The 25,296-nt window shown below is 45.0% G+C and overlaps 1 protein-coding gene across 1 annotated transcript in view; it reads right to left on the bottom strand.

Moving 5' to 3' along the window:
- The window catches only part of LOC140742086 (guanine nucleotide-binding protein G(t) subunit alpha-1), a 126,292-nt gene that overhangs the window by 24,244 nt on the left and 76,752 nt on the right, over positions 1-25,296 (bottom strand). Inside the window, exons 2-6 of the mRNA XM_073072914.1 lie at positions 19,466-19,508; positions 10,439-10,580; positions 7,126-7,283; positions 1,255-1,383; positions 522-651 (exon numbers count right to left, since the gene is read on the bottom strand). Of these exons, the coding sequence (XP_072929015.1) occupies positions 522-651; positions 1,255-1,383; positions 7,126-7,283; positions 10,439-10,580; positions 19,466-19,508 (602 nt within the window). The remainder of the gene's footprint in view (positions 1-521; positions 652-1,254; positions 1,384-7,125; positions 7,284-10,438; positions 10,581-19,465; positions 19,509-25,296) is intronic.

A 25,296-nucleotide genomic window follows, 5' to 3' on the forward strand; every position in this document is an offset into this window, starting at 1 on the left:
GCAAAAAAAAGTTATAAAAAATATATAAAAAAAAACGAATGTAGCCCAGCTTCCTGAGTGGCATAGCCTGTAGATTGATGGTGCATGGATGTTGTCCTATAGCCACATTTCTGCAAGAACAGCTCATTCATATTTAGTGCAAGTGCAGCCACGGATGAAGGCAATCTAGCTGGTCTTGCTGAGAATGAACACTGGGGGGAGCCAGACCCCAACCCAGTATGGAATTACTGGGAATTTACAGTGGCCAATTAGCCTACCAACCCCACTGTCATAAGACATGCTCTCCAATCCAGGCAGCATTCTGTTAACTCTCCTTTGCACCCTCTCCAAAGTTTCCACATCCTTCCTGTAACGAGGCAAGCAGAACTGAATGCAAAAGTCCAGGTTTGGAAATGATGGGATTATCCTGATTTGCAGTGGTCCGGGAGCAGAGATGAGGTCGACAGTGAAAAGAGGAGGAGGAACTATATCCACCGCCTCCCCTTGGTGGCGGATGCCTGCCAGTCTGCCCATACACTTACCACTTCATCGTCCTCGACCAAGACCATGTCGTAGGCGCTGAGGGCGGCAATGAAGATGATGCATGTGACCCCTTCAAAGCAGTGGATCCATTTCTTGCGCTCAGAACGTTGGCCCCCCACGTCAAACATCCTTTAAAAGAGGGGAAGGACATGAGTGACCTTTGTACCAATGATTACAGAGCAAACTAGTACCTACACGGAGGTTAATTAAAGCTCATAATCTAGGACCAGATGACACAGTCTCAGAATACAAGAACAGAGCTGAGAAGGGATTTCTGTAGGTGGTGAGTCCGCGGGGTTCACTGCTGCGGAGGACAGTTCATTGGGTGTGTTTATTTCATTTAAAGATACAGCGTGGAGCAGGCCTTTCAGCCATTGAGCTGCACTGCTCAATAACCCACCGATTTAAGCCTAGTCTAATCACAAGACAATTTACAGTGACTAATTATCCTACTAACTGGTATGTCTTTGGACTATGAGGGGAAACTGGAGCACCCAGAGGAAACCAACATGCACACAGGAAGAGTACATAAACTTTTTTTGAACTCCGAACTCAGATGTCCCGACCTGTCATGCTAGCTGCTATGTTACTGAAACACCTAAAATTTAAAGTGGTGTTTGATGAATAAGAATGTGGAGCTGCAGAACTGTGAATTATTGCACTAACTGCTGTGCTGCTCCTGTGTCGAGTGCATGGACAACGGCTGGGCCCCTCCGTGCCCATTGCCAGTACCTGAAGTTGAGATCCTTGAATCCGAACTGGGTCTCAATGATGCCAGTGGTTTTCACTCGTGAACGCAGCACATCTTGCTCAGTGGGGAGATAGCCTGGCTGTACGATTCGATCCAAGTCATTGAGATAACTGGAAAGCAGTGGATGAGGAGTTAGTAAACAGCCACCTGCATTATCTGTCAATGTTTATGCAGAGATGACAAGGTAACTGATAAAGTACTTGGACTTTCTCTTCCCACTGTACAAGTGTCAAACAGTCTCTCTGTGTGCAGCAGTGAATTGTCCTTTCAGAGGACATCTCCAGGTGAGTGGAGGAAAGTTTGGGGGAGAGGTTAGAGGTAGATTATTTACGAAGAGAGTGCTAAGTGGTTAGCGCGATGCTATTACAGCTCTGGGCATTGGCGTTCAGAGATCAATTTTGGCACCCTCTGTAAGCAGCCTGTACGTCCTCCATGGAACGCAAGGATTTTCTCCATTTCCTCCCATGGTCCAAAGATGTATCGGTTAGTAGGTTAATTGGTCATTTAAATTATCCTGTGATTAGGCTGGGGTGAAATCAGGGGTCGCTGCGCAGCACAGCTCAGAGGGCTGGCCTATTCCACGCTGTAACTCTGGGATGTACTGAGGCAGATACATTAGGGATATTTAAGATACTCTTACGTAGGCACATGGTTGAAAGGAAATGAAGGGCTTATAGGCTGTGTAGGAGGGAAGGGTTAGACTGATTGATTGTGGAGTAGGTTAGTGTGGGTCAAAGTGTCTGAACTGTGCTGTAGTGCTCTATGTTCTATGTTCAGTTTCATACACTTCTCTCTGTGCTGTCTACACTACACTGGGGAAACGTAATCATAGACTAAGTGGACACATCTGTTCAGTATGTAAGACACTGGTTCATTTCTCAGATTCTCCAGCTTATTCTGATGTCCTCTGGTTCCTCCACTGTGTGAACATAGTCCAACACACTGCCCCTCATCTCTACCTTCCAGATCTACCAAATTCAACCAGTTCTTATTCTCTATACCTGTCAATCTCTCCTCTCGAGCCGCCTTTTCCTTTATTAGCCCAATTGACCCCAAATGTTGTCATTCCAAAGTCTCTTTCTCCACTATTACTAACCTGACTTTTCACTCTCTCAGAGCTTTTCCCCTTCTCTGCAACTTTTTAATATCCAACTTTCCCCAATAAGACTGTCAAACTTCAATATTAACTTTCTCCCCAGATGCTGCCTGTCCACCTGCGTTTTTCTAGCACCTCCAGTATATGGAAGAGTAAGGGATCAGGAATCCTATTTATTCTACTTCTTTATAAAGATCAAGAGGTCAAATCCTTTGCTTCTATTGTCATCTAGGCTCAAAATCCTGCAGCAAAGGGTTAGTTGTGACTGTAGGACTGAAGAAACTGATTTGTATATTGCATACATACTTTGATAATAAATGAGCCTTTGAACCTTTGATATAATCTCTGCAAAATCCTCACATCATGATATCACATCAGGCTGCTAAACAAGATAAGAACCCATGGTATTACAGGAAAGAGACTAGCGTGGATAGAAGATTGGCTACAGGCAGGAGGCAGAGTGTGGGAATAAAGGGAGCCGGTGTTCCGCAGGCTTTGGTGTTATGTCTGCTGCACTTCACCTGATATGTCAATAACTTGGATGATGATATTGATGGCTTTGTGGCCAAGTTTGCAAATGATGCAAAGATATCTGGAAGGGCAGGAAGCAATAAGTTTTCAGAAGGATTTGAAGAGATTAGGAAAATTAGAAAATAAGTGGCAGATGAAATAAAGTGTAGGGAATTGTATGGTCATGCAGTTTGGTAGAAGGAATAAAGGTGTAGTCTATTTTCTAAATGAGGAGTAAACTCAGAAATTGAAAGTAAAAAGGGACTTGGGAGTCCTCATTCAGGTTGAGTCAGTAGTGAGGAAGGGGAATGCAATGTTAGCATTTATTTCAAAAGACTAGAATACAAAAGCCAGGATGTGGTGCTGAGGTGTCACAAGGCATTGTTCAGACCACATTTGAGTATTGTGAGAGCAGTTTTGTGTCCCATTCAGTGAGACCTATTGAATATTGAAAGGTCTAGATGAAAGTAGACATGGACATGGAGAGTCTGGGATGAGAAGGTACATTCTCAGAATGGAAGGATGACTATTTAGAACAGAGAGGAGGAAAGATTTTTTTAGCCAGAATCTGTGGTGATGAATTGCTTCAAATGGTTGTGGAGGCCAAGTTATCTAGTAAATTTAAAGTGGGGGTTGATTAATAAGGGGTCGAAGGTTACAGGGAGAAGGCAAGGGAATGGGGTTGAGAGGGATGACGATGGATCGGTGGAGCAGGCTCAATGGCTCGTATGCCTTATTGTCTGATGGTGCCATGCTTAATGGCATCTTTAACTAAAAGGTGGGTGCTTGTTTAGTTGAAGAGCATTTGGAAAATAAAGATCAAGAGATTTTCTGGTGGTTTGGCTAACATGGTGAACATGTTTGACTAACTCTCACATGGTGGATTGGATAGTGGACTACTTGACAGATAGACCTCAGTATGTGCGGTTGGGAGACTGTAGGTCTGACACGGTGGTCAGCAGCACAGGGGCGCCGCAGGGAACCGTACTCTCTCTGGTCCTGTTCACCCTGTACACATCAGACTTCCAATATAACTCGGAGTCCTGCCATGTGCAGAAGTTCGCTGATGACACGGCCATAGTGGGGTGTGTCAGGAATGGACAGGAGGAGGAGTATAGGAAACTGATACAGGACTTTGTGATATGGTGCAACTCAAACTACCTGCGTCTCAATATCACTAAGACCAAGGAGATGGTGGTGGACTTTAGGAGATCTAGGCCTCATATGGAGCCAGTGATCATTAATGGAGAATGTGTGGAGCAGGTTAAGACCTACAAGTATCTGGGAGTACAGTTAGACGAGAAGCTAGACTGGACTGCCAACACAGATGCCTTGTGCAGGAAGGCACAGAGTCGACTGTACTTCCTAAGAAGGTTGGCGTCATTCAATGTCTGTAGTGAGATGCTGGAGATGTTCTATAGGTCAGTTGTGGAGAGCGCCCTCTTCTTTGTGGTGGCGTGTTGGGGAGGAAGCATTAAGAAGAGGGACGCCTCACGTCTTAATAAGCTGGTAAGGAAGGCGGGCTCTGTTGTGGGCAAAGTACTGGAGAGTTTAACATCGGTAGCTGAGCGAAGGGCGCTGAGTAGGCTACGGTCAATTATGGATAACTCTGAACATCCTCTACATAGCACCATCCAGAGACAGAGAAGCAGTTTCAGCGACAGGTTACTATCGATGCAATGCTCCTCAGACAGGATGAAGAGGTCAATACTCCCCAATGCCATTAGGCTTTACAATTCTACCGCCAGGACTTAAGAACTTTTTAAAAGCTATTATTAATGCTTTTTGAGATAGTGATTTAGATGCATATCATATTTTTTACTGAGTTAAGTATTGTATGTAATTAGTTTTGCTACAACAAGTGTATGGGACATTGGAAAAAAGTTGAATTTCCCCATGGGGATGAATAAAGTATCTATCTATCTATCTATCTATCTATCTATCTATCTATCTATCTATCTATCTATCTATCTAAAACAGACTCACTTACCCCTCTGTGGAGTCTAACAAATCCGGCCATGTACTGTTTAATATCAAACAAGAGAAAATCTGCAGACGCTGGAAATCCAAGCAACACACACAAAATGCTGGAGGAACTCAACAGGTAAGGCAGCATCTATGGAAAAGGGTACAGTTGATGACTTGGACTCAAACTTTGACTGTACTCTTTTCCATAGATGCTGCCTGGCCTGCTGAGTTCCTCCAGCATTTTGTGTGTGTTGCTAATTAATTCGCTCTGTTTGCTGCCTATCAAAACTGTCTTGGTTTCGAGACAATCTCAAAAACTGCAGATGCTGAAAATCTGTTCAGAAGACTTTATATGTTGACTCTATTTCTCTTTATACAGGTGTTGCCTGATCTGCTGTGTGCTCTAGAATTTTCTGTTTCTGTTTCAGGTTTCCAGTATCTGTGTTTTTAATTAGCTTCACTACAGCTCTACACACAGTCCCTACACATCTGGAAAAGAAGGGTGCTTATGTGAGAATGCTGATCTTGGACTACAGTTCAGCATTCGACACCAGAATTCCTTCCAGGCTCGATAAGAAGCTCAGAGACCTCGGCCTTCACACTTGCCTTGTGTAGCTGGATCCTGGACTTCCTGTCAGATTGCCGGAGTGGGCTCCCTCACCTCAAACCCTCAGACCCTCAACACAGGTGCCCTTCAGGACTGTGTCCTAAGCCCTCATCCTTTACTCGCTGTATACCCATGACTGTGACATCACCCACAGCTCCAATCTGCTAATTAAATTTGCTGATGGCACTAGACTGATTGGCTGAATCTCAAATAATAATGAGGCAGCCTACAGAGAGGAAGTCATCACTCTGACACAATGGTGTCAAGAAAACGTCTCCCTCAATGTCGCAAAAACAAAGGAGCTGGTTGTGGACTACAGGAGGAATGGAGACAGGCTAACCCCTATTGACATCGATGGATCTGGGGTTGAGAGGCATAACCATCATAGAGGATCTCATGTGGTCTGTGCACACCAGCTGTGTGGTGAAAAAGACACAACTCTTTCACCTCAGACAGTTGAGGAAGTTTGGTATGAGCCCCAGATGCTAAGAACTTTCTATAGGAGCACAATGGAGAGCATCCTGACTGGCTGCATCACTGCCTGGTATGGGAACTGTACTTCCCTCAATCACAGGACTCTGCAGAGAGTGGTGTGGACAGCCCAGCGCATCTGTAGATGTGAACTTCCCACTATTCAGGACAGTTACAGAGACAGGTGTATTAAAAGGGCCTAAAGGGTCATTGGGGACCAGAGTCACCCCAACCACAAACTGTCCCAGCTGCTACCATCTAGGAAATGGTACCACAGCATAAAAGCCAGGACCAACCGGCTCCGCACCAGGCCATCAGACTGATTAATTCATGCTGACACAATTGTATTTCTGTTATATTGACTGTTCATATTTAACCATCTTGTTGCTGTTCTGTTGTACATACTATCTATTATAAATTACTATAAATGCACATTGCACATTTAGATGGAGACGTAATGTAAAGATTTTTACTCCTCTTGTATATGATGGATGTAAGTAATAATGTCAATTCAATTCAAATCAGGGTCAGATTACAATACTTTGTGGGCTCTTGCTCTCCACTGCAGATCTCCTTACTAAGAAAGTAATTGCATTTAAGAAGTGAATCGTCACAAACCACTCTGCAAAATCCTGTGGACTGAAATTCGGTCTGTATAGAGTGCGATGAACAGGATTCTTTCCTGCTGTGGTCCTAGTTGTGGCCACTAGGTGGTGCTATTGGGTTATACAGGACAAGGTAAGAAGTTATCATGGTGGAAGTATACGATCCATTGGCCATCTAAAGGCCTGAGGGACTGCAGGAACTTGCGTAACTCAAAGTATTGGGAGTTGAACTGGATTTCCGTGGTCAAACCTATTTTTCCCCACAGGAATTAATAACTAATTCACTTGTGCTTTGTGCTACATGAGTTTCCAAGTGACGTCAAGTTTAATTGGTTTGTTAAATGGATGCCTGCCCTCATAAAAGACATAGGAGTAGAATTAGGTCATTCAGCACATTGAGACTGTTCCACCATTTTTCCTCTCAACCCCATTCTCCTGTCTTTTCCTTGTAGTCTCTGATGCCCCTCCTAATCAAGAACCCATAAATCTTCATTTAATGATACAGAATGGTATCCAGACCCGCTTCTACTTCAATGATAGACCACGTCGCTTTGTTACACGTCCAAAAGATAAGACAAAGAGCGAGGCCACCTACTAGCCGGCAGAGTCATTAAGCTGGTATTCTGAGGCTCGTTCAAAGCAGGCCTGGATTCCAGAGTCCTTCCAGAGGCGGCTGATAATCTCATACAGCTCCTTTGGCATAGTCCCCTCCTCGATCGTGTCGGCCAGATGCATCAGTTTGCGTGAGTCGTCCTGCAGGAAGAAAGGGCTATGAGTGTTGGTTGAACACTAACCTGCAGGAGAGAGTTCATGTCCACAGGCAGCAGAAAGGGGGAGGGAGAGCTGCGGATGGGCATTGGATAAACATTTAACTCTACTCACCGCTGTGCTCTCCCCTGCAGTGAATTCTCTATCTTAGCTTTTTAACTGGCATTGGTATTCGTTTATTATTGTCTCAAGCACCAAGATGGAGAGAAAAATTTATTTTGCATTCTTTTTATACAGGTCAAATCATTAGACAGTGCATTGAGGTAGAAGATACCAAGGCAGAATATAGAGTAATGGTTACAGAGAAAGTCCAACATCATAGTAAGGTAGATTGTAAGGTCAGGAAGTCATCTTATCATGTATGAGGTCCATTCAGGAGCCTGATACTAGTTGGATGGAAGCTGCCTTGAGCCCGGTGCTTTGAGCTCTTAGGTTTTTGTGTCCTATGCCCATTGGAAGAGGGGAGAAGAGGGTGAATATTTGATTATGTTGGCTGTTTACTGATGCAGTGAGAATTGCAGACAGAGCCCATGGGGGAGGTTGGTTTCCGTGATGTGCTGAGCTGTGTCCACAACTTTTCGGTCACATGCAGAGCAGTTGCCATACTGAGCTGTTCTGCATCCAGACAGACAGTCAGCATTTTGCACCATTAATCCTGGGATAAATCTAACACTGGAAATTTAAATTCAAGTAGTTAATGAAAACAGTAAGTTTATAATAAAAGTTACATCAGTGTGGTTCAAACCTATCTAATGTCCCTCGAGCAGAATCTGCTATCCTTACTTGTTGAGGTCTGACCTAGGTGTAACTCCACATGTATCAAAGAGGTTGCTTCTTAACTGACTCCTCGATGCAGGACTAAACAGGGAAAGATGCTAGTTATTCTACATTGTACAAGATATTAAGAGGAATAGACAGAGTGGAGAGCCAGTGCCTCTTCCCCAGGGCACCACTGCTCAGTACAAGAGGACATGGCTTTAAGGTAAGGGGAGGGAAGTTCAAGGGGGATATTAGAGGAAGGTTTTTCACTCAGAGAGTGGTTGGTGCGTGGAATGCACTGCCTGAGTCAGTGGTGGAGGCAGATACACTAGTGAAATTTAAGAGACTACTAGACAGGTATATGGAGGAATTTAAGGTGGGGGGTTATATGGGAGGCAGGGTTTGAGGGTCGGCACAACATTGTGGGCCGAAGGGCCTGGACTGTGCTGTACTATTCTATGTTCTATGTTCTACATTGTTACCATCCACCTCACCGCACTGTGTAATGATCTTAGTTGCTCATAAGTGGTTCACTAAACTAGTCAAGAAGAAAAGAAAAGCTTACGAAAGGTTCAGAGAACTAGGTAATGTTAGAGATCTAGAAGATTATAAGGCTAACAGGAAGGAGCTTAAGAAGGAAATTAGGAGAGCCAGAAGGGGCCATGAGAAAGCCTTGGCAGGCAGAATTAAGGAAAACCCCAAGGCATTCTACAAGTATGTGAAGAGCAAGAGGATAAGACGTGAAAGAGTAGGACCTATTAAGTATGACAGTGGGAAATTGTGTATGGAACTGGAGGAAATAGCAGAGGTACATAATGAATACTTTACTTCAGTATTCACTATGGAAAAGGATCTTGGTGATTGTAGTGATGACTTGCAGCAGACTGGAAAGCTTGAGTATGTAGATATTAAGAAAAAGGATGTGCTGGAGCTTTTGGAAATCATCAAGTTGGATAAGTCGCCGGGCCCGGATGAGATGTACCCTAGGCTACTGTGGGAGGCGAGGGAGGAGATTGCTGAGCCTCTGGCGATGATCTTTGAATCATCAATGGGGTGGGAGAGGTTCCGAAGGATTGGAGGGTTGCGAATGCTGTTCTTTTACTCATGAAAGGGAGTAGAGATAGACCAGGAAAACATAGACCAGTGAGTCTTATTTCAGTGGTTGGTAAGTTGATGGAGAAAATCCTGAGAGGCAGGATTTATGAACATTTGGAGAGGCATAATATGATTAGGAATAGTCAGCATGGCTTTGTCAAAGGCAGGTGGTGCCTTACGAGCCTGACTGAATTTTTTGAGGATGTGACTAAACACATTGATGAAGGAAGAGCAGTAGGTGTAGTGTATATGGATTTCACCAAGGCATTTGATAAGGTACCCCATGCAAGGCTTATTGAGAAAGTAAGGAGGCATGGGATCCAAGGGGACATTGCTTTGTGGATCGAGAACTGGCTTGCCCACAGAAGGCAAAGAGTGGTTGTAGACGGGTCATATTCTGCATGGAGGTCAGTGGCCAGTGGAGTGGCTCAGGGATCTGTTCTGGGACCCTTACTCTTCGTGATTGTTATAAATGACCTGCATGAGGAAGTGGAGGGATAGATTGGTAAATTTGCTGATGACACTAAGGTTGGAGGTGTTGTGGTTAGTTTGGAGGGCTGTCAGAGGTTACAGCGGGATATTGATAGGATGCAAAACTGGGCTGAGAAGTGGCAGATGGAGTTCAACCCAGATAAGTGTGAAGTGGTTTGATTTGGTAGGTCAAATATGATGGCAGAATATAGTATTAATAGTAAGACTCTTGGCAGTGTGGAGGATCAGAGGGATCTTGGGGTCCGAGTCCATAGGACGCTCAAAGCAGCTGTGCAGGTTGACTCTGTGGTTAAGAAGGCTTATGGTGTATTGGCCTTCATCAATCGTGGAATTGAATTTAGGAGCCGAGAGGTAATGTTGCAGCTATATAGGACCCTGGTCAGACCCCACTTGGAGTACTGTTATCAGTTCTGGTCACCTCACTACAGGAAGGATGTGGAAGCCATAGAAAGGATGCAGAGGAGATTTACAAGGATGTTGCCTGGATTGGGGAGCATGCCTTATGGGAATAGGGTGAGTGAACTTGGCCTTTTCTCCTTGGAGTGACAGAGGATGAGAGGTGACCTGATAGAGGTGTATAAGATGAAGTGAGGTATCGATCGTGTGGATAGGCAGAGGCTTTTTCCCAGGGCTGAAATGGTTGCCACAAGTGGAGGTCTATGGAGGAGGGAATGTTTAGATTAATCAGAGTAGTTTAAAAGTCAGCACAACGTGGTGAGCTGAGGTGTGCCTACTGTGCTGCAGGTTTGTCTGTTCAATGTGTGGAGATTATCGTTTCCTCTCAGTGCACTCACCTGCCTGCCACTGTCTCCGTAGCCGATGTTCAGTGTGTTCATTGCCTTCACAATGGCCATCATAGACTGTAGGGTGTTGCTGTAGATGATGGTGATGAACTCCAGACACTCCTCCCGGGAGTAGCCATCCTGGTGAATAATTCTGTCAAGCACCAGAGAATGAGGAGACGTGAAGCAAAATGAGCTTCTTAATAAGTTTATGGCTGACCCTCTACTTGTGCCTTTTGACCTGAGCCCTCTGTTCTCCCAATATCCAAAGATTTAATGGCCACCACTTTAGATATCCACATTGACCGTGACTGAGAATTTCTGAGATTCACAAGCTTTGCACAAAAGGAATTTCTTCTCATATCAGTCTTGAATAGTCTTAGCGAACTAGGGCTTTTCTTGTTGGAGTGAAGGAGGATAAGAGATGATTTGATGAAGGTGTACAAGATGATAAGAGGTATAGATAGAGTGAACAGACAGAGAATTTGTCCTAGGGTAGAAATGGCTAGTATTGGGAGGGGGCATAATTTAAGGTGATTGGAGGAAAATATAGAAGGGGTGGTGTCAGATGTAAGTAGAACGCCCTGCCAGGAGTGATGGTGGAGATGTTACATTAAGGGCATTTAAGAAACTCTTAGATGGGCACATAGATGGAAGAAAAATGGAGGACTATGTAGGAGGATAGGGTTAGATTGATCATAGAATATGTTAAAAAGTCATGAGCTTAAGGGCCTGGACTGTGTTGTTATGTTCTATTTTTTATGAGGGGCTGACTCTTACTTTGAAGCACTTTCGTGGTCCTAGATTATTAATTTGTGGATATAACCTCTCTTTATAATTCCCGGCATTCCCTCCAAGAATCATGAATATCTGCGATCCTTCATTTTTCCAAGCGTTTAATCTGTATCACCAGGAGACGACATCCTCTCCAGGAACCAATCTAATGAAACTATGTGACATTGTCTCTCAGTCAAGTATATCTTGCTTTGAGCACGAAGACCAGAGCCATACACAATCATATAAACATATTCCTGCATTATTGCAGAAAGGATTTATAATTTAAAAATAACGTGGATTCCAGATGGGTCATCAGTTAATCGGGGCAGTTGTTTATTTGGGCAACTCTTAAGGAACAAAAACGGAACTGAGAAAATAGTTGGGATTCCCTTTGTTTATGTGGGACACTGTGCTGCTTAATAGGGACAGGAGACTTGCCGAACAGTTTCTAACCAGTGTCCGTCATGAGCACTTGTGTGGTCGTTAGATACTACCCCATGCTTAGAGTAAACAATTTTTTTAAAGTGTCAAATGCATGTTTAAAAAAAAAGCAGTGATTTCTGTCACTGAGAGTGGGCGAGCAATAGGCAGTAAGACAATTCAGAATTGTTTTGCTCACTGTAGTTTCCAGCCTGAAATGGCTAGGAGTGAAAATATAATTACTTCACTACTTCAACAAATTAGAAAATACGACAAATGTGAAGGTATTGACGAACATCTTGAATGTTACAATGAAAATTAAGATTTCAAAAGCATTGTATGAAATGAAGATTTAAAAATCATTGCACTGATTTTGTTCATTTACAGTCAATCAAAAGAACACAGCAGATGAATTTCTCTGGCGATAACAATTGGGAATTAATACACAGATTTATATTACCGTAGAAGTATTGGTACTGTTCTAATTTGTTCTGAATTTTATTTAAATACATAAATATTGTTACTCATTTAAATGGTAGCTTATCTTTATGTATATTTTTAACTTTCCATGAAACTTCAACTGATTGGGGCAGTCACTTAATTGGTCCAAAATATACTGGTCCCGATTAACCAGAATCCACTTTACATCTATTGAATCTCATCCCAGGTTGCCTGTGCAGTAAGCTCACCAGTATGTGTTGTAAATGGTGATGTATTTTATATGTTACAACATAATATGAGCAATTGAATTGTTGATTCACAGGAGGCTGCAGACCAAGTGCTGGTAAACAGGATTAGGAAAGATTTGGCTGGCATGGGTGTTGGTCATCTGGAACCTGTTTCTGTGACTTTATAACTAATATAACAAGAATGAAGAAGCACAGATGGCAGCTGTTATCTGTGGTGTGGTTTAATGAGTATCAAAGGATGCTGTTTATCACTAAGATGAGCAAAACTGTGTGACTTATTGTTCTAGTATTTGAGGTGTGAGTAACAAAGTGTTTACTGATGGGAATAATCTCCTTGGCCAACTTGCCGGCGGGAGGCAACCGACTTGCTGAATCAGATATTAACCTTTCATGCTATTGGTCCATCTCAGGGGGAGAGCAAATCAGGTCAGCTGCTGTTTAATACACTGGCCTCTCCTGATGCACCATGCTGTGTATTTCACTGCTGTTCAATACACCGGCCCCTCATGATACAGTGTACTGTGTATTTTACTGTTGTTCAATACACCAGCCCTCCTGATACACCATCCTGTGTATTTCACTGCTGTACAATACACCGGCCCCTCCTGATACACAGCTCTGTGTATTTCACTGCTGTACAATACACCGGCCCTCCTGATACACCATCCTGTGTATTTCACTGCTGTTCAATACACCAGCCTCTACTGATACAGCGTTCTGTGTATTTCACTTCTGTTCAATACACTGGCCCCTCCTGATACACGGCTCTGTGTATTTCACTGTTGTTCAATACACCGGCCTCTCCTGATACAGCGTTCTGTGTATTTCACTGCTTTTCAATACACTGGCCCCTCCTGATACATGGCTCTGTGTATTTCACTGTTGTTCAATACACCGGCCTCTCCTGTTACACAGCTCTGTGTATTTCACTGCTGTTCAATACACCGGCCCCTCCTGATACACGGCTCTGTGTATTTCGCTGCTCTTCAATACACTGGCCCCTCCTGATACACAGCTCTGTGTATTTCACTGCTGTTCAATACACCGGCCCCTCCTGATACACGGCTCTGTGTATTTCACTCCTGTTCAATACACAGGCCCCTCCTGATACACGGCTCTGTGTATTTCACTGCTGTTCAATACACCGGCCTCTCCTGATACAGCGTTCTGGGTATTTCGCTGCTCTTCAATACACTGGCCCCTCCTGATACACGGCTCTGTGTATTTCACTGCTGTTCAATACACCGGCCTCTCCTGATACAGCGTTCTGGGTATTTCGCTGCTCTTCAATACACCGGCCCCTCCTGATACACAGCTCTGTGTATTTCACTGCTGTTCAATACACCGGCCCCTCCTGATACACGGCTCTGGGTATTTCACTGCTCTTCAATACACTGGCCCCTCCTGATACACAGCTCTGTGTATTTCACTGCTGTTCAATACACCGGCCCCTCCTGATACAGCGTTCTGTGTATTTCACTGCTGTTCAATACACAGGCCCCTCCTGATACACGGCTCTGTGTATTTCACTGCTGTTCAATACACCGGCCTCTCCTGATACAGCGTTCTGTGTATTTCACTGTTGTTCAATACACCGGCCCCTCCTGATACACAGCTCTGTGTATTTCACTGCTGTTCAATACACCGGCCCCTCCTGATACACGGCTCTGTGTATTTCACTGTTGTTCAATACACCGGCCCATCCTGATACACAGCTCTGTGTACTTCACTGTTGTTCAATACACCGGCCCCTCCTGATACACAGCTCTCTGTATTTCACTGTTGTTCAATACACTGGCCTCTCCTGATACAGCGTTTTGTGTATTTCACTGCTCTACAATACACTGGCCCCTCCTGATAGACGGCTCTGTGTATTTCACTTCTGTTCAATACACCGGCCCCTCCTGATACACAGCTCTGTGTATTTCACTGTTGTTCAATACACCGGCCCCTCCTGATACACGGCTCTGTGTATTTCACTGCTCTTCAATACACTGGCCCCTCCTGATAGACGGCTCTGTGTATTTCACTGCTGTTCAATACACCGGCCCCTCCTGATACAGCGTTCTGTGTATTTCACTGCTCTTCAATACACAGGCCCCTCCTGATACACGGCTCTGTGTAGTTCACTGTTGTTCAATACACCGGCCTCTCCTGATACAGCGTTCTGTGTATTTCACTGTTGTACAATACACCAGCCCCTCCTGATACACAGCTCTGTGTATTTCACTGCTGTACAATACACCAGCCCCTCCTGATACACAGCTCTGTGTATTTTACTGTTGTTCAATACACCGGCCTCTCCTGATACAGCGTTCTGTGTATTTCACTGCTGTTCAATACACCAGCACCTCCTGATACATGGCTCTGTGTATTTCACTGTTGTTCAATACACCGGTCCCTCCTGATACACAGCTCTGTGTATTTCACTGTTGTTCAATACACCGGTCCCTCCTGATACACAGCTCTGTGTATTTCACTGTTGTTCAATACACCAGCCTCTCCTGATACAGCGTTCTGTGTATTTCACTGCTCTTCAATACACAGGCCCCTCCTGATACACGGCTCTGTGTAGTTCACTGTTGTTCAATACACCGGCCTCTCCTGATACAGCGTTCTGTGTATTTCACTGCTGTACAATACACCAGCCCCTCCTGATACACAGCTCTGTGTATTTTACTGTTGTTCAATACACCGGCCTCTCCTGATACAGCGTTCTGTGTATTTCACTGCTCTTCAATACACCGGCCCCTCCTGATACACGGCTCTGTGTATTTCACTGCTGTTCAATACACCGGTCCCTCCTGATACACAGCTCTGTGTATTTCACTGCTGTACAATACACCGGTCCCTCCTGATACACAGCTCTGTGTATTTCACTGCTCTACAATACACAGGCCCCTCATGATACACGGCTCTGTGTATTTCACTGCTGTTCAATACACCAGCCTCTCCTGATACAGCGTTCTGTGTATTTCACTGCTGTACAATACACCAGCCCCTCCTGATACACAGCTCTGTGTATTTTACTGTTGTTCAATACACCGGCCTCTCCTGATACAGCGTTCTGTGTATTTCACTGCTCTTCAATACACCGGCCCCTCCTGATACACGGCTCTGTGTATTTCACTGCTGTTCAATACACCGGTCCCTCCTGATACACAGCTCTGTGTATTTCACTGCTGTACAATACACCGGTCCCTCCTGATACACGGCTCTGTGTATTTCACTGCTGTTCAATACACCGGCCTCTCCTGATACAGCGTTCTGTGTATTTCACTGTTGTTCAATACACCGGCCCCTCCTGATACACAGCTCTGTGTATTTCACTGCTGTTCAATACACCGGCCCCTCCTGATACACGGCTCTGTGTATTTCACTGTTGTTCAATACACCGGCCCATCCTGATACACAGCTCTGTGTACTTCACTGTTGTTCAATACACCGGCCCCTCCTGATACACAGCTCTCTGTATTTCACTGTTGTTCAATACACTGGCCTCTCCTGATACAGCGTTTTGTGTATTTCACTGCTCTACAATACACTGGCCCCTCCTGATAGACGGCTCTGTGTATTTCACTGCTCTTCAATACACTGGCCCCTCCTGATAGACGGCTCTGTGTATTTCACTGCTGTTCAATACACCGGCCCCTCCTGATACAGCGTTCTGTGTATTTCACTGCTCTTCAATACACAGGCCCCTCCTGATACACGGCTCTGTGTAGTTCACTGTTGTTCAATACACCGGCCTCTCCTGATACAGCGTTCTGTGTATTTCACTGTTGTACAATACACCAGCCCCTCCTGATACACAGCTCTGTGTATTTCACTGCTGTACAATACACCAGCCCCTCCTGATACACAGCTCTGTGTATTTTACTGTTGTTCAATACACCGGCCTCTCCTGATACAGCGTTCTGTGTATTTCACTGCTGTTCAATACACCAGCACCTCCTGATACATGGCTCTGTGTATTTCACTGTTGTTCAATACACCGGTCCCTCCTGATACACAGCTCTGTGTATTTCACTGTTGTTCAATACACCGGTCCCTCCTGATACACAGCTCTGTGTATTTCACTGCTGTACAATACACCGGTCCCTCCTGATACACAGCTCTGTGTATTTCACTGCTCTACAATACACAGGCCCCTCATGATACACGGCTCTGTGTATTTCACTGCTGTTCAATACACCAGCCTCTCCTGATACAGCGTTCTGTGTATTTCACTGCCCTTCAATACACCAGCCTCTCCTGATACAGCGTTCTGTGTATTTCACTGCTCTTCAATACACCGGCCCCTCCTGATACACGGCTCTGTGTATTTCACTGCTGTTCAATACACCGGCCTCTCCTGATACAGCGTTCTGTGTATTTCACTGCTCTTCAATACACCGGCCCCTCCTGATACACAGCTCTGTGTATTTCACTGCTCTTCAATACACTGGTCCCTCCTGATACACAGCTCTGTGTATTTCACTTCTGTTCAATGCACCGGCCTCTCCTGATACACAGCTCTGTGTATTTCACTGTTGTTCAATACACCGGTCCCTCCTGATTCAGCGTTCTGTGTATTTCACTGCTGTACAATACACCAGCCCCTCCTGATACACAGCTCTGTGTATTTTACTGTTGTTCAATACACCGGCCTCTCCTGATACAGCGTTCTGTGTATTTCACTGCTCTTCAATACACTGGCCCCTCCTGATACATGGCTCTGTGTATTTCGCTGTTGTTCAATACACCGGTCCCTCCTGATATACAGCTCTGTGTATTTCACTGCTGTTCAATACACCGGTCCCTCCTGATACACAGCTCTGTGTATTTCACTGCTCTACAATACACAGGCCCCTCATGATACACGGCTCTGTGTATTTCACTGCTGTTCAATACACTAGCCTCTCCTGATACAGCGTTCTGTGTATTTCACTGCCCTTCAATACACCAGCCTCTCCTGATACAGCGTTCTGTGTATTTCACTGCTCTTCAATACACCGGCCCCTCCTGATACACGGCTCTGTGTATTTCACTGTTGTTCAATACACCGGTCCCTCCTGATACACGGCTCTGTGTATTTCACTGCTGTTCAATACACTGGTCCCTCCTGATACACAGCTCTGTGTATTTCACTGCTGTTCAATACACTGGTCCCTCCTGATACACAGCTCTGTGTATTTCACTGCTCTTCAATACACCAGCCTCTCCTGACACAGCGTTCTGTGTATTTCACTGCTCTTCAATACACCGGCCCCTCCTGATACACGTCTCTGTGTATTTCACTGTTGTTCAATACACCGGTCCCTCCTGATACAGCGTTCTGTGTATTTCAGTGCTGTACAATACACCGTCCTCTCCTGATACAGCGTTCTGTGTATTTCACTGCTGTACAATACACCGGCCCCTCCTGATACACAGCTCTGTGTATCATTTTTTGAAAAAATAATTTAGGGATATAGCCTGGAACTGGACCTTCCTACCCTTTGAGCCTCACTGCCTAGAACACCCGATTTAATGCTAGCTAATTAAGAATGACAATTCATAATGACCATTCAGTCTACTAACTGGTACATCTTTGGACTGTGGGAGGAAACTGGAGCATCCGGGGTATCCCATGCATTTTCGGCAAGGACATACAGGGATTCCTTTTAGAGGACGCCAGCATTGAACTTTTACCTCTGACACCTGAAGTGCAGTAGTGTCACACTCACCACCACACCACCCTGACACTCCTTACTCAATAGATATGTTACAGAATACTGATCATTTTTAACTGATTGCGACTGAGAGAGATCCCAACTGAAGTTCAGAAGAATGACGAGTGGCAAAGTGGTGTCCCAGAGACTGCAGATGCTGGATTCCAGAGGAATGCATAGAAAGCTGCAGGAACTCAACATGGGAGGTAGCGTTTACCTCACCTGGATCCACCAGCTATTGCTCCATCGTTTTATACCAGTTATCTCTGCTCTTTCTTTCCAGTAAAGATGAACCATACTACTAGCTTTAGGAAGAGTTATTAACCCCCAGTCATCAGGCTCTTGAGCCAACGGGGATAACTTGTCTCACTTCACTTGCTGCATTACTGAACTGTTCCCACAACCTTTAGACTCACTTTGAAGGACTTTTCTTATCATGTTCATGATATTTATTGCTTATTTATTATTTTTTATTATTATTTTTTCTATTGTATAGTTTGTCGTCTTTTCCATGTTGATTGCTTGTCCATCCTGTTGGGGGTGATCTTCCGATCTTTCAATGATTTTATTCTGTTCCTCGGGTTTACCTAGTATGCCTGCAAGAAACCTTGCCAGATCATCGTGTTTTACTAAGAGCTGTGCTACTGTGCTGCCCTCAACCAAACGGTGAACCATCAGTTATTTCTATTTGAAGTTTTACTTGAACAGAGGGTTATGAGATTTTAGAGTTATTGGCATTAGAGGACTGTAGATACTTGGTTATTTAGATTGCACTTGGATTTAGTGCATCCAGAATGTAAAAGATCATTTTTGAGAAATAAAATCAAAGGTTTTGGGATTCTGTTGGGGAAGTGAGATTGACACCAACGATTGGACCATTTGTCATCTTGTTGAATATGGAGTGGGCTGAGAGGGGAACAATGGGCTGTGGTGAGCAGTCCTCTCCCAAGTGAAGGTTAGGGAAGACAGAGGGCATTGAAATTCAATACAGAATACTCAATAGAAGACCATAAGACTATAAATTTGGACATTGAGTCTACTCTCCTATTCCATCATGGCTGACTTACTGTCCTTCTCAACCCCCTTCTCCTGCCTTCTCCCCTTAACCTTTGACACCCTGATTAATCAAGAGCTTATCAACTTCTGCCTTAAATGTACCCAATGATTTGGCCTCCATGATGGAATATGAGGTGTTCCTCCTCCAAACTGAATGTGGTCTCATCGTAGCAGTCCATGGAACAATGTGTCAGAATGGGATTGGGGATTGGCCTTCGCTAAATCCTGTCCAGCAATGAATTCCACAGATTCCCCACCCTCTGGCTAAAGCACGCACACATCAAAAGTTAAATCCAGTCTCTAATCCCTTACTTTTGCTGACCGCAGTAAACACATTCTAACTAGCTTCTGGGAAGTCTTTATGTGTTACTGATTTAAAAATAACACTTCACTGAGCAACTTACTTCATCTGCTTGACAATGGTGCTCTTGCCAGATTCGCCAGCACCTGGAAGAGAGAAAATGCAATTAGAAAGTATTTGTACTCAGTTGTGAGGCATTCTGTGTACATCAAGGTGGGGAGAACTGTTTAAAGGGTGGACGGGTGGTGTGTGCAAGGTGTTGGGAAATAGGGTGCTGCTTTCCCGTAGATGTAGTATCTGGACTGACAGGCCATCATATGACATATGACATAAGAGCAGACTGAGGCCATTCAGCCCATTGAGTCTCCTCCATCATCCAATCATGGCTGATTTGTTACCCCTCTCATCCGCATTCTCCTGCCTTCACTCCATAACCTTTGATACCCCAACTAATCAAGAACTATCAGCCAAATTTGTTATGGCTGACCGCAAAGTCCTAAACTCAAAGATTTCAGACTCTATCCGATATAAATACCCTCAGTAGAGGGAGGTCCTACTACAGCTACCCAGTCCTTAAAGATCAGTTCACTTCCCTGTTTATTCTCCATGGTGAGTTTCACAGCCAATTCCCTCTATATGAGCAGTGGGACCTCTCTCCCTGCCGAAGAGGGGATACTTCCAGCTAACAAATGAGGTCAAACACAGTTCATAAACACAAGAGATTCTGCAGATGCTGGAAATCCAGAGCAACACTCACATCACAAACATAATAACCATCACAAGTATACCCAATGACTTGGCCTCCACACCATCTGTGACAATGAATTCTAGAGACTCGCCACCCTCTGGCTAAAGAAATTCCTCCTCATCTCTGTTCCAAAAGGATATCTTTGTATTGTGAGGTGGTGCTCTCTGGTCCTAGACTCTATAGGAAACATCCTCTCCACATCTACACTATCTAGGTCTTTCAATATTTGGTAGGTTTCAATGAGATCCCACCACATTCTTCTAAACTCCATTGAGTACAGGCCTTAAGCCATCAAATGCTTCTCTTGTGTTAACCTTTTCACTCCCAGGCTCATTCTTGTGAACCTCCTCTAGACCTTCTTCAATGCCGTCACATCCTTACTTAGATTAAAAAGCCCAGATTTGATTGGGAGAAGTGTGCAGATGCAGTAGCTCATCATCACACTGGGCCACTGAGAAGATTTAAAGAGTGAGGAGTTTCTTTCAGTGGGTGATTCAATTGGGAGAAGTGTGCAGACGCAGTTACTTGTCATCACGCAAAGCCACTGAGAAGATTTAAAGAGTGAGGAGTTTCTTTCAGTGGGTGATTCAATTGGGAGAAGTGTGCAGACGCAGTTACTTGTCATCACGCAAAGCCACTGAGAAGGTTCCAGGATAAAAGAGAGACACAGCCTTGCGGAATGGTCGTTGAAGGAGCGGTCAACAGAGTAGTGTGAAGCTTCGGCGAGGACGGGCCTAGGTGAGGTAAGACGTAAGTTACTTTCAGATCTCTTTTCTCCTCTGACTTAAGAATAGTGGGTATGACTGTACAGCCAGTTTTCTACTCTGGATGTCAGATGTGGGATATCCGGGAGACTTCTAGCTTCCTTGGTGGTCACATCTGCACCAGGTGTGCCGAGCTGCAGCTCCTTAGAGACCAAGTTTGGGAACTGAAGCTGCAGCTCGATGACCTTTGACTTGTTAGGGAAAGTGAGGATGTGATCGATAGGAGCTCCAGGATGGTAGTCACACCGGGGCCACTGGAGACAGATAAGTGGGTGGCAGGGAAGGGAGAGCATCAGGCAGTGGAGAGCACACTTGTGGCCATCCCCCTTAACAATAAGTACTCCATTTTGAGTGGGGGGACGATCTTCCTGGGGGAAACAACAGTACCATGCCTCTGACACTGAGTTTGGCCCTGTGGCTTAGAAGGGTAGGGAATGGAAGAGGATGGCAGCAGTACTGGGGGACCCTACAGTTAGGAGGACAGACAGACGGTTCTATGGGTGTGAAAAAGAAACACGGCTGGTAGTTTGCCTCCCAGGTGCCAGAGTTCATGATGTTTCTGAGTACATCTACAATATCCTGAAGTGGAAGGGTGAACAGCCAGAGGTCGTGGTACATATTGGTACCAGTGACATAAGTAGAAAAGGGGAGGAGGTCCTGAAGACAGACTACAGGGAGTTAGGAAGGAAGCTGAGAAGTAGCACCTCAAGGGTAGTAATCTCAGGATTATTGCCTGTGCCACGCGGCAGTGAGAATAGGAATAGAATGAGGTGGAAGATAAATGCGTGGCTGAGGGATTGGAGCAGGGGGCAGGGATTCAGATTTCTGGATCATTGGGACCTCTTTTGGGGCAGGTGTGACCTGTACAAAAAGGACGGGTTGCACTTGAATCCCAGGGGGACCAATATCCTGGCGGGGAGGTTTGCTAAGGCTACTGGGGAGAGTTTAAACTAGAATTGCTGGGGGGTGGGAACTGAAGTGACGAGGCAGTGGAGGGGTGGTTGGTGAACAAGTAGAGACAGCTTGTATGCAGTTTGTGAGGAAGGATAGGCAGATGACAGAAGGAAGATGCACTTAGCCTGATCGTTTGAGATGTGTCTGTAGGGTTCTCAGATTATTAACTGTATGTTAACTGTTAACTGCTTATATAAAATGGCTTCTCTGTAGTGTTATAATGAAATGGCTTCTGTGCATATATCTGATGAGGTAATGCTCTGTTTAGTTGGAATGTTTGGGTTATAATTATTGATAATGGAGGAACTAACCAATGGTAGCGATGTTGTTCTATCTGTATGTATGGGAACCTGGAGTGAGTGGTGGGCTTCTCAGGAGGAGAACTGAAGAGGAAGGACGTGCTGGATGCGCTCTGGTCGACCACTGAGGTTGGTCCTGGGTGGCGGGTCGAGGAGGTCGGAGAAGATCGAACGAGGACGGAAAGCTTCGATAATTGAGCTCCAATGGTTGTGCACGAACTGATTGAACTTTGATAAGTTTTGGCGCCTTTTTCTTTTTTATGTTGTATCGCTATTAATTACCTAGTTCTAGTCAGGTTTATAAAATGTAATCCGTAAAACGTACATGGTGTGCTGTCTGATATTGTATGTGCGAGTTTGTTCCGGTGTGCACTACACCGCGTCTGCGCAAACGGGAGACACGATCTGGGTGGGTGGACGGATTTTCCCCTAGCCAAACACACGCCGATAGCCCCAAGCATTATATGTCTATTTTAATGCAAGGAATATCATAAACATGGTGGATGAACTTAGAGCGTGGATCAATGCATGGAACTATGACATTGTGACCATTACAGAGACTTGGATGACTCAGGGGCAGGAATGGCTGCTGAGTGTGCCAGGCTTTAGATGTTTCTAAAAAGACAGGGAGGGAGGCAAAAGAGGTGGGGGTGTGGCATTGCTAATCAGAGATAGTATCACGGCTGCAGAAAAAGGGGAAGTCATGGAGGGATTGTCTACTGATTCAGTGTAGGTGGAAGTCAGAAACAGGAAGGGGGCAGTAAGCATTTTTTATAGACACCCAAAGAGACATTGAGGAGCAGATAGGGAGGCAGATTCTGGAATGGTGCAATAATAATAGGGTTGTTGTGATGGGAAAAATTTACTTTCCTAATATTGACTGGCATCTCCTTAGAACAAGGGGTTTAGTTAGGGTGGAGTTTGTTAGGTGTGTTTAGGAGTGTTTCCTGACACAATAAGCCTACCGGGGAGAGGCTGTACTTGATCTGGTATTGGAAAATGAACCTGATCACGTGTCAGATCTCTTGGTGGGAAAGCATTTTGGAGGTAGTGATCACAACTCTATCTCTTAAAAGTCAGGAGACAGGTAGCTGGGTGACTGTCAGGAGAGGGAAGGGGATTAGACAGGAAGAGCAGAGCACCCCTGTGGCCATTCCCATCAACAATAAGTATACCGTTTTGGATACTGTTGGTGGGGACGACCTACCAGGGACAAGTTGCAGTGGTTGCGTCTCTGGCACCGAGACTGGACCCTCAGCTCAGAAGGGAAGGAGGGAAAAGAGGAGAGCAGTAGTGTTAGGGGATTCGATAGTTAGGGGGACAGATAAAAGGTCCTGTGGGAGAATCTCGGATCGTCTGTTGCCTCCCTGGTGCCAGGGTCCGCGATATCTCGGATAGAGTTCTTGGTATTCTCAGGAGGGTGAGTGAGGAGCCAGATGTCATGGTCTGTGTAGGGACCAATGACATGGATAGGAAGAAGGAGGAGGTCCTGCAAAGAGAGTTTAGGGAGTTAGGTGCAAAGTTGAAGGACAGGACCTCCAGGGTTGCAATCTCAGGATTGCTACCCATGCTGCCACATGCTAGGGAAGCTAGAAACAGGAAGATAATGCAGCTAAATACGTGGCTAAGGAGATGGTGCAGGAGGGAGGGCTTCATGTTTCTGGATAATTGGGCCTTGTTCCAGGGAAGGTGGGACCTGTTCCAATGGGATGGTTTGCACCTGAACTGGAGGGGGACTAACATCCTTGCGGGAAAGTTTGCTAGTGCTGCTCTGGGGGGGTTAAACTAGATTTGCAGGGGGAGGGAAACCAGAATGGTAGATCAGATGGTGAGGTGGAGGAGGATAAAGGTCATGCGAGGACTGCTTGTGTGGACAGAAATAAAGGTTTGGATGTGATAGAAATGTTCTCAGGTGCCAAACTGAAGAGACTGGGGAAGAGGCGTCTGGCTCTCAAATAGAGAAAGATAGGAGACAGCGTGTGAGGGAGGAGGGGCAGGTGATAGAGAAGGGACGTGCTCAGACCAAAAGTTTGAGATGTGTCAATTTTAATGCAAGGAGTGTTGTGAACAAATCAGATGAGCTTAGAACATGGATCAGTACTTGGGGATATGATGTGGTGGCCATTACAGAGACTCAGGGACAGGAATGGTTACTTCAAATGCCGGGTTTTAGATGTTTCAGAAAGGACAGGGAGGGAGGCAAAAGAGGTGGGGGTGTGGCACTGTTGATCAGAGATAGTGTCACAGCTGCTGAAAAGGAGGAAGACATGGAGGGATGGTCTACAGAGTCTCTGTGGGTGGAGATTGGCAACAGGAGGAGGTCAATAACTTTACTGGGTGTTTTTTATAGGCCACCCAATAGTAACAGGGATATCAAGGAGCAGATAGGAAAACAGATCCTGGAAAGGTGTAATAATAACAGAGTTGTCATGATGGGAGATTTTAATTTCCCAAGTATTGATTGGCATCTCCCTAAAGCAAGGGGTTTAGATGGGGTGGAGTTTGTTAGATGTGTTCAGGAAGGTTTCTTGACACAGTATGTAGATAAGCCTACAAGAGCAGAGACTGTACTTGATTTGGTATTGGGAAATGAACCTGGTCAGGTGTCAGATCTCTCAGTGAGAGAGCATTTCAGAGATAGTGATCACGATTCTATCTCATTTACCATAGTATTGGAGAGAGATAGGAACAGACAAGTTAGAAAAGTGTTTAATTGGAGTAAGGGGAATTATGAGGCTATCAGGCAGGAAATTGGAAGCTTAAATTGGAAACAGTTGTTCTCGAGGAAAGGTACGGAATAAATGTGGCAAATGTTCAGGGAATATTTGTGTGAAGTTCTGCATAGGTATGTTCCAATGAGACAGGGAAGTTATGGTAGGGTGCAGGACCCGTGGTGTACAAAGGGTGTAATAAATCTGGTCAAGAAGAAAGGAAAAGCTTACAAAAGGTTCAGAGAGCTAGGTAATGTTAGAGATCTAGAAGATTATAAAGCTAACAGGAAGGAGCTTAAGAAGGAAATTAGAAGAGCCAGAAGGGGCCATGAGAAGGCCTTGGAGGGCAGGATTAAGGAAAACCCCAAGGCATTCTACAAGTATGAACTTGTGAACTCTACAAGTATGTGAAGAGCAAGAGGATAAGACGTGAAAGAATAGGACCAATCAAGTGTGAC

Source organism: Hemitrygon akajei, chromosome 19, assembly GCF_048418815.1.
Source record: "Hemitrygon akajei chromosome 19, sHemAka1.3, whole genome shotgun sequence".
Lineage (NCBI taxonomy): Eukaryota > Metazoa > Chordata > Chondrichthyes > Myliobatiformes > Dasyatidae > Hemitrygon > Hemitrygon akajei.